This window comes from Heterodontus francisci, chromosome 20 (assembly GCF_036365525.1).
Source record: "Heterodontus francisci isolate sHetFra1 chromosome 20, sHetFra1.hap1, whole genome shotgun sequence".
Taxonomy (NCBI): domain Eukaryota; kingdom Metazoa; phylum Chordata; class Chondrichthyes; order Heterodontiformes; family Heterodontidae; genus Heterodontus; species Heterodontus francisci.
The window spans coordinates 57,106,218-57,121,130 of record NC_090390.1 but is presented as its reverse complement, the minus strand read 5'-3'; the positions used below and the strand labels follow the sequence as shown (position 1 = coordinate 57,121,130).

Below are 14,913 nucleotides of genomic sequence, written 5' to 3'. Positions count from 1 at the left end.
TCGAGGGCCGAAGGGCCTGTACTGCACTGTAATGTTCTATGTTCTAACAGTTATGCCTGTCTTGTTAACTTGTCACTTCTCCCAACAATTGCTGTGCCTGACGTAATGAGTTTCCAGCATGGACTGAACATCTGGAGCCTATTAACTGATCTCTGGATAGACTGGCCCAATGTTAACTATTAAGTTAAGGCTTTGTGCCTTTGAAGGGACAGAGTCAGAATACGCTCTGCATTACATAATAAAATGCTTCTCTCCTTATAAAGATCACTTGCCATAAGCAATGCTAAAGGAGATACATATTATATATTTTAAGCACTTTGTTTAAAAGATTTAGAATTTGTGATCTTAGAGAGACAGATTAGATTAAGCTTCGTTGCAATGTCAAAGCACATTAATACATTCTCTATTACATAGATTATTTGCAATGATAGGAACGTTGCACTATCAACAAACCTTTGTGAATGTCACAGGATATCACAGCAACGTGTATAATAAATGAGTACCCAACTGAGTATTTTAAGTACCGAAATTTATAGCAGTGTTTTATACCACTGGAGCTACTACAAATTCAAAATCCTATCTAGCACAGGCCCTACAATAGCAAGATCAGTTGCCAGTCTATTGGTTAATATCTTACTGTTTTAATAAATATTTGCAACAAATTATAAATAGAAAGAAAAGGGGTAAAGAGGAAGACAATAATCAAACTCCTACTCTGCAATTATATATTTAAGTTTAAATAATTTTTCTGCCACAAAAGCAATCAAATCTATTGCTTTTAGAACATTCTGATGCTTTAGGATACTGTATTTACATTCTAAGTACAAAGTTTACCTTAAACAGATACAATTTAACGAGGCACATTTTTCTTTTGTACTATTACTGCACAGTGTTAAAGCATTGTCAGATAAAACAAAAATTTTCATATGAACAGTATGCAAGTTCTACAAAAAAAATTACATACTGTTAAACGAAAACAGAATCTCATTGGCCTATACAAATGTGATGTCATGGTTTATAGGACTTCCAAATAAGCAGCTGCCAAATTCACTTTTCCCATTACTTGCAAGAAACTGTCCTAAATACATATACAAAAACAAATAACTCTTCCAAATATAGTTCATCACAAAAAGTTTACAAGAAATGAGTGTTTCATCTAGAATTAGAAGGTTTATAAATTGAACAAACTTTGAAAGAAGCAGTTTTATATTTGGTTGAGCTTGTAGCCACTTACACTAATTTATATTCCTCTTACTGTTGCTCACTTTACATTTCATCTCACTGAGCTCCCATTAACTTGTATTTGTTCAGCTGACAGTATCATTTACATAATACTTACTATGTAACCATTGTAATTCCACACTCATTTCAACTCAATGGCAAGCCAGCCATAGAGAAACTAAATTGGGAAAAGGGTTGAAAAGAGGATTCCGCTTTGTAAAACAACATATCCAAAGAAACCCACACACCTTTCTTATTTGTAATAACCATGTTGCAACACTGCCTTGAGGCATGCCCATAGAGCTATGATAATACTGCGTTCAATGAAGTGTGCAACTGTAACTTTACATTTCTGCTACTTTATTATGAATGCCAACAGGATACAAATTGATTTCCTGAAGTTCAATATGTATTTAATCACACTAACTTTTAGATTGGTGATTAATGGCAATCATTGACAAGTCTTCCTAAAACAGTAGAAGTAAATGCTTGAAAGTAGTTAAATAGAACTTTTAAAGATTTATAATTTTGAAGAGGTATACTAAATTATACCCGTCTTGGAGTTTTAAATTTCCGCTGCAAGTGGTGGAGGGGCCAAAAGTCAATTTCAGGACCCTTTACATTCTTATTAACTCTTCACAGGCATAGTAACAACAATTAATAGGATATCAAAAATATCTAACCCTAGTGACACACAGTCAATTCATTGTCTCAAAGTCACAATATTATTTCTGGAATATTTAGATTTTTGGTGTTTTTGTATTTGTTACAAATAATTTTGTTTTTTTTTTTAAATACAGAACACATTAAGCCCAGGAAATGCCACTGGTTAAAAACAGAATAGGTTCAAGTAATAACTGCAGTATTCCATTTTCAATGTTATTTTCTGATGGTGCATTTTGTAGTTTACACTAGATTGGGAATGTCCAAACTTGTTCTGTGGGCCATTCAAGTGCATTCCATGGACATTCACGGGCCACATATATGGTTTTAAATTCCCATTAACTTGCATATATCTCAAACTGCCAATTTTTGACAGTTCTTAGGATTTAGGATTTATCCATTAATGAGGCAACAAAGCTAGGATCAGCCCTCTCCAAACCAGTTGGCCCATAAAACTCAAAGGCAAAAAAGAGTAATTGACAAATAGAAGCACAAACAGGACAGAGTTACCTGGTTTACATGGCCATGGATCACTGGCTATATAGGTAGCTTATAGAAAAATGCACACCAATAACAAACTTAATGGGCTGAAACCTTCAATCTATATCGCCCATGGTCATAGTCTGGACACCCTTGTACTAAATACTACATTCAGGGAAACTACACCAGTTTTACAATAGTCTTTCAAGGGGTGTGAAGAAAAATTGGTTAAAGCTCCCCGTTTGTTAAGATGGTGCCACAGTCATAGCTTTTTGTTACTGTCCTGTTCAAAGCGGTGCTTTCAAGCAGGTTGGTGAGTGAAACAAACTTTTCATCAAGGTCAGCTTGCAATGTGTTTATTCGACAATCAATATAATCCTTCAGTCTCTTTTCTATCGAATCCATGTGTTCAGCGATATGCTTTTCCAACTCAGAACAAAAAGCCTGTTGGTTATGCCTGTGAAGAAATGCAGCAACGTGAAAATAAGCAGCAAGTTCTTAAATGTACCTTTTTTAAAAAACTATATCCAAAAGATTTACTTCCAGAACGATCCATGCTTCATCAAAAATCAAAAAAAGTTAGAAAATTTATGTTGTGGGACACTGGTTCATGGAAAATCACCGAAGTGATAAACTACAGTACCTGTGAACAACAAATGCACAACTGGTTTATTTATCATAAACCATTAGTCTTTGATGCTCGTTTTCTTTGTACATAATTAAGTAGCTCTCCCATAGCATTGCTCATGGGCAGTTCAGGACCACAGAATATAGTTTCTGATATGTACTACAATACTGCAGAACCCTAAAATACAACAGCAGCTTACCCATTGCAACATTTTATCGCATCAATAAAATAAAATCATTTATTCTTCCCACCACCCTGCCCCAAAGCTTTTTTTTCCTCTCAATTATTTATACTTTTATATAAAAAACATTTTTTCTCCCCTTAACTTTCCAAGATGGATTTGTAGTCTTGTTGAAATGGTTATTGGTGCAGTAATACATTGGAGAAGTCATCACCATCATTGAGGTGGTCCAGGTCTGGTTGAATGACTGAATGCAATCACAATGTCAGAGATTCCTCTCCAACATTTGTATAGATTAGTTCCCTTAATAAATTTTAAATACAGGTCTAATTCAAAACAGAACAGAGAAACAGCCATTCAGCCCTTGAGGCTGTTCCACCATTCAATGAGATCATAGCTGACCTGTACACTAACTCCATTCACACACCTTAGCTCTAATACCCTCGATACCCTTGGCTAGCAAAAATCTATTGATCTCAAAGCTGGCATCTACTGCTTTTTGTGGGATAGTTTTCCACATTTCTATCACTGTGAGAAGAAGTGTTTCCTAACTTCGCTCCTGGATGGCCTGGCTCTGATTTTAAGTTTACATCCCTTCACCCTAGATTCCCCCACAAGCAGAAAAAGATTTTCTCTGTCTACCCCATCAATTCCTTTTAAAATCCTATAAAACCTCACTCACATCACCCTTTAACCTTCTATATTCCAGGGAATACAAACCTAGTTTATGCAATCTCTCTTCATAATCTAATTTTCGAGCCATGCTAACATTCTGGTGAAACTGCACTGTACTCCTTCCAAGGCCAATTTATCCTGGAGCTGCAGTACCCAGAACTGCACATAATACCTTCACAAAGATTTTTTTTAATTCTTTCCTGGGATGTGAGCTTTGTTGGCAAGGTCAGCATTTGTTGCCAGTCCCTGACTGCCCTTGAAAACGTGATGGTGAACTGCCTTTTTGAACCGCTGCAGTCCATCTGATGTAGGTGCACCCACAGTGCTGTTAGGAAGGGACTTCCAGTTTTTTGACCTACTGACAGTGAAGGAACGGTGTAACAGATCTAAGTCAGAATGATGTGCGACTGGAGGGGAAATTCCAGGTGGTGCTGTTCCCATGTGTCTGCTCCCCTTGCCCTTCCAGTTGGTAGAGGTCATGGGTTTGAAAGTTGCAATCAAAAGAGGCCTGGTGAGTTGCTGCAATGCATCTTGGGTGTATGGTACACACTGCTGCCACTCTGTGCTGGCGGTAGAGAGAGTGAACATTTAAGGTGGTGAATGGGGTGCCGATCAAGCTGCTTTGTCCTGGATGGTACGAGCTTCTTGAGTGTTGTTGGAGCTGCCAAGTGGACTGTATTCCACCACAATCCTGACTGTAGAGGGTGGACAGGCTTGGGAGAGTCAGGAGGTGAGTTACACGCCACAGAATTTCCAGCCTGAAACCTGCTCTTGTAGCCACAGTATTTATATGGTTGATCCAGTTAAGTTTCTGGTCAATGATAACCCTCAGGATTTTGATGATGGGGGATTCAGTGATGGTAATGCCAGTGAATATCAAGAGGAGATGGTTAGATTTTCTTTTGTTGGAGATGGTCATTGCCTGGCAATTGTGTGGCACGAATGTTACTTGCCTCTTATCAGCCCAAACCTGAATGTTGTCCAGGTCTTGCAGTATATGGAAATGGACTGCTTAAGCATCTGAGGAGTCACGAATGGTACTGAACACTGTGCAATCATCAGCAAACATCCCCACCTCTGACCTTATGATGGAAGGAAGGTCATTGATGAAGCAGCTGAAGATGGTTGGGCCTAGGACACTACCCTGAGGAACTCCTGCAGCAATGGCCTGGGGGTTAAGTGTTTGGCCTCCAACAAACATCTTCCTTTGTGCTAGGTATGACACCAACCAGTGATTTCAACTTTGCTAGGGCTCCTTGATGGCACACTCAGTCAAGTGCTGCCTTGATGTCAAGGGCACTCATTCTCACCTCACCTCTTGAATTCAGCTCTTTTGGCCAAATTTGGACTAAGGCCATAATGAGACCTGGAGCCAAGTGGCACTGACGGAACCCAAACTGAGCAACGGTGAGCAGTTTATTGCTGTGTACGTGCCACTTGATAGCACTGTCGACAACATTTTCCAACACTTTGCTGATGATCGGGAGAAGACTGATGGAGCAGTAATTGTGTTAAATAGTGTTTTTGTCAGTTCAATGATTTCTACTTGATTGCAGTCTGGGTGGGGGGGGTGGGGGACTTCACTGACAGCAGAATCACTGACAACAACTTCTGGATTTCTGCATTTAACCACGCATGTGCAGATTTCAGAAAACAAATGTTGACAATTTTGTTGTCGTTACCACTGCAAAATCTGGGCCCTAGTAATTATTATACCTTTTTTTTTACTCCATATTGTCGATGCATAGCACTCATAAGTCATTATGAAAAGCTGCAACAGCTGAACCATAAACCACCAGGTCTACTTTCCACAGACACTATGTGGTGACCAGTGACATGCACAGGCTGGTTCAAGATTGCTATAACATTTCCTAGTTTCCGACAGGTGGGAGGAGAAAATTAAGAGCAATTTTCAATTCAACTTTTGTCAGCAATTTTTCTATATAAACTGCACACAGAAACGGGTTCCATTGCTGTGTAACAAATTGCCAAAATTCATACCTGCCACAGGTTCTGTCTTCTGCTGCTGCTGCAATATTTTTAGTAACTTTAACTTTCTCTCCCATACGCAGTTCATTCACCTGGCCACAAAGGTCCTGAAGAAAAGGAAGCATTTCAGAACTAAAAGCATTTTGTTCTCCATTGCTTTGTTTGCACAGAAATGTTGACACAAGGTCTTTCAAATCTCTTCCAGCAAACTTCTGTTGATCTACATCTTTTGTGCTGTCTTCAGAATCATACATTGTTTTCTTATAGTTTGTTCCAGTGGGTGAGACTGAGCCATCTCCTGCTTGTGTAGGTTTACCGTTAATCATAGTTATGCCTCCAGTATCCTTTGTTTCTTCCAGTTTTGAAATGGACATTGGGTTAGTTTTGCTAAATACATGGGAAGAGGTCACTCCTTCTTCAGACTGCGTAGCAATCATCTGAGGTGAACAAGTTATTTTTCCAACTTTTGTTAAATCTCTTGCTCCAAAGATACCCTGGAACAGTCCTCCTATTGCTGCCTGATTCTGCATGGAGAAATATCAATATATAAGGTTCTAACAATTACAATCTTTATCACTGATTACCTGCAAAAGCCACCTTAAGCATAGTTGAACATTTCCCTGAAAAGGCAAGGAGACCAATTGTAGCCAGCCCAGTTGAGATCAGATACCTCAGCAACCTACAGTACCTTCGCTATTATCGATTACTGAATTAATCTCACATAAAAAGACATTGTTACTAAGCTTGCAATGCAACTGCTTGACAGACTGTGAAGAATAAAGCGTAAAGCAGTCATCGGAAACTATTCACCCAATAACCTGCAAAATTCTCATTTTTCTTGATCTTACCTCTATACTTAAATTATTTTGCTCTCTCCATGCTTTAAGCTTTACACTGGAGGTTTATGAAAAACCATTAAAATTCTACCAGTAACAATTTACATTGCACCTTTAACATAATAAAACGTCCCAAAGCATTTCACAGGAGCATTAGAAAGAAAAATTAGATATGAGCCACATAAGGCGATATTAGGGAAGATGACCAAAAGTTTCATCAGAGATAAATTTTAAGGAGTGTCTTAAAGGAGGAAAAAGAGGTAGAGAGTCAGAGAGGTTTAGGAAGGGAATTCCAGAGTTTATAATTATAAAACAGAAAATGTAGTATCAAAATTGATTCCAAAAATGAAAAATAAGTATTTTCCTGTACTCATTGTGTCACACACATTCTGCTGTTCAATGAATATCTTTCCAAATTAGTTTCCATAGGCCACTTCCCCCAGCCCCCCCAACATCATATCCTTGAATTCTGACTACCATTCCTTAACGTCTATATGCAGAGTAGGCACAAAGCCACATGCACTTCTGCTCAACCTTTCCACATTGTATGACTATGCAATAAAAAATCCAAAATATACTGGAAGCTAGTGAATATTCAACTTGATAAATAGCACCCACATAATCATGTGCTGTGAAGCATGCACTTTTTCTTTCCAGTTGAGCATTCTTGATGCATCACTATAGCCTAGCTTACCTCTGCATTTTCATTATAGACAATCCCTTCAGATGAACAAATTATTTCACCTTATCAAAGAAACATGTGCATAGGGCAGAGCAAAGAAGGAGAGTTATAGACATCTAAAAAAAAGTTTAGTACAGAAACAAACATTGTAATAGCCATATCTATGATCTTAAAATTACTGCTGCCTTTAAAAAATAAAAATCTTATTCATCTCATTTACAGTGACCAATATATAACTCACCTTCTGTTGGAACTGGACCATGTTAAAAAGTTGCTGAGCTCCAGGTGACAGTTTTGCTCCCATTGAATCCATCATTGTTTGTACTCGTTCCAAGTTAATGTTTTTTCCTAATGGAAAAAAGCCTTTTGAGATCCTTACTGAAGCATTTTTTATGCCCAGTAATATTTTACTAATTCGTACTTTCTCCTTTCCACCTAAAGATAGCAGCTGAGAACAGAATATTAATCAGAAGATTCACAGCGTAATACATGACCAATAAAAACAAAAAAAAACTCAACACCTTACCTTTATTTCACATGATGAACTAGGAAAATCCAATTTAAAATACTTCTTAAACAAGAGGATCGGTTCATGGTCACTGAAAGACAATTTAAAAATAGAAATGCTAGTAGTTAGAAACCGAATGATCTCAATGCATTCAGGGCAGCAGCTGCAACCAAAGTCATCCCTTTCAGGAGGTGAATCTGAAGCAGGTCCTCAGCCTTGTTTTCCAATCCCTCCAAGACCTTGCCCCTCCCTATCTCTGTATTCTCCTCCAGCTCTAAAATCCTCAGAGATATCTGCGCTTCTCTAATTCCAGCCTCTTGACCATCACGATTTTAATCCCACCACTGGATGCTGTACCTTCAGCTGCCAAGGCCCTAAGTTATGGAATTCCCTCCCTAAACCTCTCCCTCTCTTTCCTCCTTTAAGACGTTCCTTAAAACCCATGTCCCTGACCAAGCTTTTGATCATTTGCCCTATATCTCCTTATAGGGATTCATGTCAAATTTGGTTTGATAATGTTCCTGTGAAGTACGTTGGGATATTTTATTACATTAAAGGTGCAATATAAATACAAGTTGTTGTTGGTTCTTCTACCTGGAGACTGAATTCTATGGCAATAACTGCCGTTTGGAAATTCAGCCAGTACTTGCAGGTAAAGAACACCACTTGTTTATCTGCTGCAATTCTGGCAGAAGAGCCATGGAAATCCTGTAGCAACAACTCTTTTTAAAACCCAGCTCTTTGACCAAGGTCTTAATCATCTCTCTTTTGTCTTGATGTCCACCATTTCTTATACCTTTGTGAAACCTGAAGCACTTTGGGCTGTTTTTCTACATTGAAGGTACTTATATAAATGCAGGTTTTGATGTAAAGGCCATAAAAATAGGAAAAGGATTTGGGATTTTATATATGGAGCACATTACCTTGACCCAACAGTGCAGTGATCACTTTTAGAAACACAGCAATAGCATCAATCGTTAGCCCAAATGCATATCACTCAATATACTCTTCTAAATCAGAACTTAGCCTCACAGAATAATTATATGCTCCGTACAATTTAAATATTTAATTAAACATCATCTCCCCTTATTTCATCAAATGTGTTTTCTTTTTAAATTCCTTCATGAGATGTGGATGCAGCTGGTAAAGCCAGCATTTATTGCTCATTCCTAATTGCCCTTGAGAAGGTGGTGGGGAACCACCTTCCTTAATACAACAGCCAAGCCATTTCAGAGGACATTAAGAGTCACTTTGCTCGGGGGCTGGAGTCACATTTAGGCCAGAATGGGTAAGGGCGAGAAATTTCCTCCCCTAAAAAGGACATTAGTGAACCAGATGGGTTTTTATAACAATCCAGTAATTTCATGGCCACCATTACTGATACAAGCTTTTTATTCCAGATTTATTTAATTTTATTTCCCCAGCTGACATGTTGAACTTGAACACATGTCTCCAGATCATTAGTCCAGGCCTCTGGGTTACTACTCTAGGAACATAACTACTATGCTACTGTGCCCTACATAGCATGACTGATAGGGTAATATCAATTAGCCACAGCATAAATTTTTAAAATATTTTTCATGAAAATTACCATTAACCATTTGTACAGGATTTCAAGTACAAAATTAACAGTTGTAATTTCATTATTTTAAACAAAAAAGGATTTAAATCAGGCAATAAATTGGGCCTTTTCAGAAACATCACAAGAACCCAAACAGTTATCAAAATTGGTATTGCCATTGGCAGGAGGTGGTGGTGTAGTCATAATATTACTGGACTAGTAATCCAGAGGCCTAGCCTAAAGTACTGGGGACATGGGTTTGAATACAACCATGGCAGATGGTGAAATTTGAATTCAATTAACCATGAAACCACAGTCGATTTTCAAAAAAATCCATGTTTCACGATTGTCCTTTAGGGAAGAAAATCTGCTGTCCTTACCTGGTCTGGCCTACATGTGATTCCAGACCCACAGCAAAGTGGTTGACTCTTAAAATGCCCTCTGAAATGGCCATACAAGGGCAATTAGGGATGGACAACAAATGTTGGCCTGCCAGCGACATCTGCATCCCATGGAAGAATAAAAAAAACTCTGGAGTTGCTTTAATACAGTAATAGTCTGACTGTTGATTCAAGGTTAACATTCATAGTAAGTTAAAATAATACATTACCCATTTATTTGTAGGTTATCTACTCTTTGGCCTTGGCTTGTTCCACAGTACTCTCCTTCTGTGTAAACCTCCATAGTTCTTGCTTCACTCAATATTTCTATATAGACTATGTCAACAGGCTGTTGAGAAGAACACTGTAGATACAGCACACATGGAGTTTCTATAGTATTGGTTTGAGGCCGTTCCAAAGCAACAAGTTCTGCACTGAACCATACCAGAGGAAAACAGTAAGTCATCTCTAATTTAAAGGAAGACATTTTTCAAAATCATAATGTATCACAAATTTTTTATTCTTGGCATGACATAAATGTTGCTTACATTTTTAGTAAACCACAGACTTTGCATTTTGAATATGAATTGTGATTTGCTTAATGCTTTATAACACAATTGTAATATGTTCTTTACAGTTAATATTCAATAGAGCTCTCTTCATGCCATCATACATTCCTCTGATGTTTCCGGTGTCTGAGGCCAGCTGAATATGACTGCATAGGTGTTGCCAGTAGTCGTTTGCGCAACGCCTAGCTGTTCTTTGTGCAGTACTTCTGGCTGCTTTAAGTGCTGCGGATGTTAAATCGCTGGGGGCTTTCTTGTAGTTCAAAAGTGCAATGCGCTTAGCGGCTATGACAGGTTCCAGCTCTTCATTATGAGATTGAAACCAGTCTGCATTTCTCTTCGCACTTTTGCCGTAGGTGGTCAAAGCTGACTCATAGATGGCGTCTCTGATGTGGGCCCACTTGGTCTCAGCATCCCCTGTGGGAGTGTTTTGAAGGGCTGTTACAAGTGAATTTAGAAATTTTTGTAACAGCTGTGGGTGAGAAATTCTGCTCGTGTTGATGCGCGGGTGGCCCTTCTGCTTGGAATGATGCAACTTCTTTGGTCTGAGTCTAACCTTGCTGCACACCAGGGAGTGGTCGGTGTCGCAGTCCGCACTGTGGAAGCTGCGTGTGATTTGAACATCAGAGGAATGTATGATGGCATGAAGAGAGCTCTTGGGCCAACCATCAAGAAGATCACCCCCCTCAAATCTAAATCGGGGGACATAATCACTGACCAACGCAAACAGATGGACCGCTGGGTTGAGCACTACCTAGAACTGTACTCCAGGGAGAATGCTGTCACTGAGACTGCCCTCAATGCAGCCCAGCCTCTACCAGTCATGGATGAGCTGGACATACAGCCAACCAAATCGGAACTCAGTGATGCCATTGATTCCCTAGCCAGCGGAAAAGCCCCTGGGAAGGACAGCATTACCCCTGAAATAATCAAGAGTGCCAAGCCTGCTATACTCTCAGCACTACATGAACTGCTATGCCTGTGCTGGGACGAGGGAGCAGTACCCCAGGACATGCGCGATGCCAACATCATCACCCTCTATAAAAACAAAGGTGACCGCGGTGACTGCAACAACTACCGTGGAATCTCCCTGCTCAGCATAGTGGGGAAAGTCTTTGCTCGAGTCGCTCTGAACAGGCTCCAGAAGCTGGCCGAGCGCGTCTACCCTGAGGCACAGTGTGGCTTTCGTGCAGAGAGATCGACTATTGACATGCTGTTCTCCCTTCGTCAGATACAGGAGAAATGCCGTGAACAACAGATGCCCCTCTACATTGCTTTCATTGATCTCACCAAAGCCTTTGACCTCGTCAGCAGACGTGGTCTCTTCAGACTACTAGAAAAGATCGGATGTCCACCAAAGCTACTAAGTATCATCACCTCATTCCATGACAATATGAAAGGCACAATTCAACATGGTGGCTCCTCATCAGAGCCCTTTCCTATCCTGAGTGGTGTGAAACAGGGCTGTGTTCCCGCACCCACACTTTTTGGGATTTTCTTCTCCCTGCTGCTTTCACATGCGTTCAAATCCTCTGAAGAAGGAATTTTCCTCCACACAAGATCAGGGGGCAGGTTGTTCAACCTTGCCCGTCTAAGAGCGAAGTCCAAAGTACGGAAAGTCCTCATCAGAGAACTCCTCTTTGCTGACGATGCTGCTTTAACATCTCACACTGAAGAATGCCTGCAGAGTCTCATCGACAGGTTTGCGTCTGCCTGCAATGAATTTGGCCTAACCATCAGCCTCAAGAAAACGAACATCATGGGGCAGGATGTCAGAAATGCTCCATCCATCAATATTGGCGACCACGCTCTGGAAGTGGTTCAAGAGTTCACCTACCTAGGCTCAACTATCACCAGTAACCTGTCTCTAGATGCAGAAATCAACAAGCGCATGGGTAAGGCTTCCACTGCTATGTTCAGACTGGCCAAGAGAGTGTGGGAAAATGGCGCACTGACACGGAACACAAAAGTCCGAGTGTATCAGGCCTGTGTCCTCAGTACCTTGCTCTACGGCAGCGAGGCCTGGACAACGTATGCCAGCCAAGAGCGACGTCTCAATTCATTCCATCTTCGCTGCCTTCGGAGAATACTTGGCATCAGGTGGCAGGACTATATCTCCAACACAGAAGTCCTTGAAGCGGCCAACATCCCCAGCTTATACACACTACTGAGTCAGCGGCGCTTGAGATGGCTTGGCCATGTGAGCCACATGGAAGATGGCAGGATCCCCAAAGACACATTGTACAGCGAGCTCGCCACTGGTATCAGACCCACCGGCCGTCCATGTCTCCGTTATAAAGACGTCTGCAAACGCGACATGAAATCGTGTGACATTGATCACAAGTCGTGGGAGTCAGTTGCCAGCATTCGCCAGAGCTGGCGGGCAGCCATAAAGACAGGGCTAAATTGTGGCGAGTCGAAGAGACTTAGTAGTTGGCAGGAAAAAAGACAGAGGCGCAAGGGGAGAGCCAACTGTGCAACAGCCCCAACAAACAAATTTCTCTGCAGCACCTGTGGAAGAGCCTGTCACTCCAGAATTGGCCTTTATAGCCACTCCAGGCGCTGCTTCACAAACCACTGACCACCTCCAGGCGCGTATCCATTGTCTCTCGAGATAAGGAGGCCCAAAAGAAAGAAAAAAAATTCAATAGAACATTCAATACTTCTTGAGTAATTATGGTCTAGGATTTCAGAAAAAGTTGATTGAAGCTTTCTTCACATTTACAGAGGTCCCAATATAACACATAAACATGCTGACATAACTACATAACCAGCAAAGAAAGTGCAGACAAAACACTCAAATTCTGCAGTGTTCGCAGCAGACTTAGCACCACATCAAATCACAAAGACGTTGATCAATAATCAAAAGCACAGTTTTTCATCTCAAACAGACAAAAAAGGTTAAAGTACACATGCAAAGGCAGTTTGAATGATAATGGAGATCACAAGCCCAACAATTATGTCCACTGCACATTTTTTAATTATTAGTCAGAAATGCAATTAACCACATCTGGATTCCCAATTAGCCACAAGTGGCCAATGTACTGCACCAGAGAATGATTATTTCAACTGATTTTAACATATGCAACAGGCACTTTGCTGTATTTGTGAAATCGCTGCTCTGCCAAATAAACCTACTGCCACCGGGCAGGGCAAAAGTGGGGAAAAGTCACACCCTCCGAATTACATCTTTAAAGATGATTTGGCCTTAACGCATAAATTTCAAACCCTGACTGTGAGAAGCTAGGCTGATTTACAGCGAATGAGGGATGGCCGGCCGCTCAAAGGCAGCAACGCCAGGCCGGGAAACCCGGGGCGGCGCTGAACAAGAACTAACCGCCGCACCCGCACCTCCCTGACGACCGGCCGCCGGGCCTGCGTCAGAGTCGGCGGCTCACTGCGATCACTCTCTCGCGGGGAAAGGGCGCATTGAGGCCAGGCCCCATTCTCCCCCGCCCCGCCGAGCTCAGCCTTACCAAACACCGGCCTCTCCGCCCTCCGTTTCCGAGTCGGTGACCGTGGCCCGCAGCCGCCCCGGGCCGCAGTGCCAAGCGGCCCTGACACACACCGGCTCCATGGCCAGGCCGGAAAGAGCAAGTGCGCAGCCGCACTGAGCGTGTGAAGACTGACTGCACAACCATCCATCACCTATTGTCACAGCATATCTGCATTGTCCCCCATCCAGTAAGGTAGCAGAACATTTGGGCAATCCCTACCCCTGTACCTGCCTAAAGTTCTTACATCTCTCAACTTAGCCAGTTCTAATAAGAGCTCACACACATGCCGACTCCAACCTTTCAAAATTAAAGAGACAAACTCTTAAAAATCAAGAGATTTGGTGCACAAATTGAGTTTTTTTTTTCAAACGTTAACCAATATAGGGATTGGCAATTGGTTCATAAATCTCACTAATTGTCTTATTTAATTGCAAACCGGTCAAAGCTCTTTACAAAAATATTACTACATCTGAAAATGCTTTATACTTTTTAATTCAGAGGGAGGTGAGGACCCAACTCCTCGTGTGAGAGCGCCCGTGTGCTCACCCAACTTCCCATGTGCAAGTCAATGCCTATGGAATAACTAATTTCCCAGAATGTGCGTCAGCACCCTTGTACTAGCACATCTCTCAGAGTGGGCCTGAATCCGCCTGGCATCACCGGGAACGTCAGCAGGAGTTTCTGGCAGTCATACAAAGGCACAATGACTAACATGACACAATGGAAATCCCTGTGAGAGACAACTTCACTCAGGCTCCAGGCTTGACATGGCAATGTGCAGTGGCATACGCCAATTCTCATTTTCTCCAGAATCTAAACACATGAACGGGTGTGACTGATTGGGTGTGCATGTGCAGTCCTGGACTGCATGCACAGAAAAGACCGTTAAAAATCCTGAGTTTTCACAGCCCTCTCACAAGATCATGAGTGAAGCCGAATTTGACTGAGAAATCACACCTCACGCAATCAGTTTGCAAGGGTTTGCATTTCTGAGACGTGAAACGTTAACTCTGTTTCTCTTTCCACAGATGCTGCCAGACCCGCTG

At 41.3% G+C, this 14,913-nt stretch overlaps 1 protein-coding gene across 1 annotated transcript; it reads right to left on the bottom strand.

Moving 5' to 3' along the window:
• Positions 1-511: 511 nt before the first annotated feature.
• c20h10orf88 (chromosome 20 C10orf88 homolog) lies at positions 512-13,960 on the bottom strand. The gene is made up of 6 exons (XM_068052822.1): positions 13,847-13,960; positions 10,035-10,238; positions 7,882-7,954; positions 7,597-7,803; positions 5,850-6,361; positions 512-2,821 (listed from the first exon to the last, which is right to left on the bottom strand). The coding sequence occupies exons 1-6, from the start codon at positions 13,945-13,947 to the stop codon at positions 2,593-2,595; spliced, it is 1,326 nt and encodes a 441-aa protein (XP_067908923.1). The 5' UTR covers positions 13,948-13,960; the 3' UTR covers positions 512-2,592.
• Between the last annotated feature and the right edge of the window lie 953 nt (positions 13,961-14,913).

Bases quoted from the DNA above. Each gene is read 5' to 3' on its own strand.
- c20h10orf88 (XM_068052822.1), bottom strand. From the start codon at position 13,947: ATGGAGCCGGTGTGTGTCAGGGCCGCTTGGCACTGCGGCCCGGGGCGG. The intron at 10,239-13,846 runs GTAAGGCTGAGC...GGTATGGTTCAG, and splicing joins GGCGGAGAGGCCGGTGTTTG to TGCAGAACTTGTTGCTTTGG. The intron at 7,955-10,034 runs GTAATGTATTAT...ATTGTCTTTCAG, and splicing joins GATAACCTACAAATAAATGG to TGACCATGAACCGATCCTCT.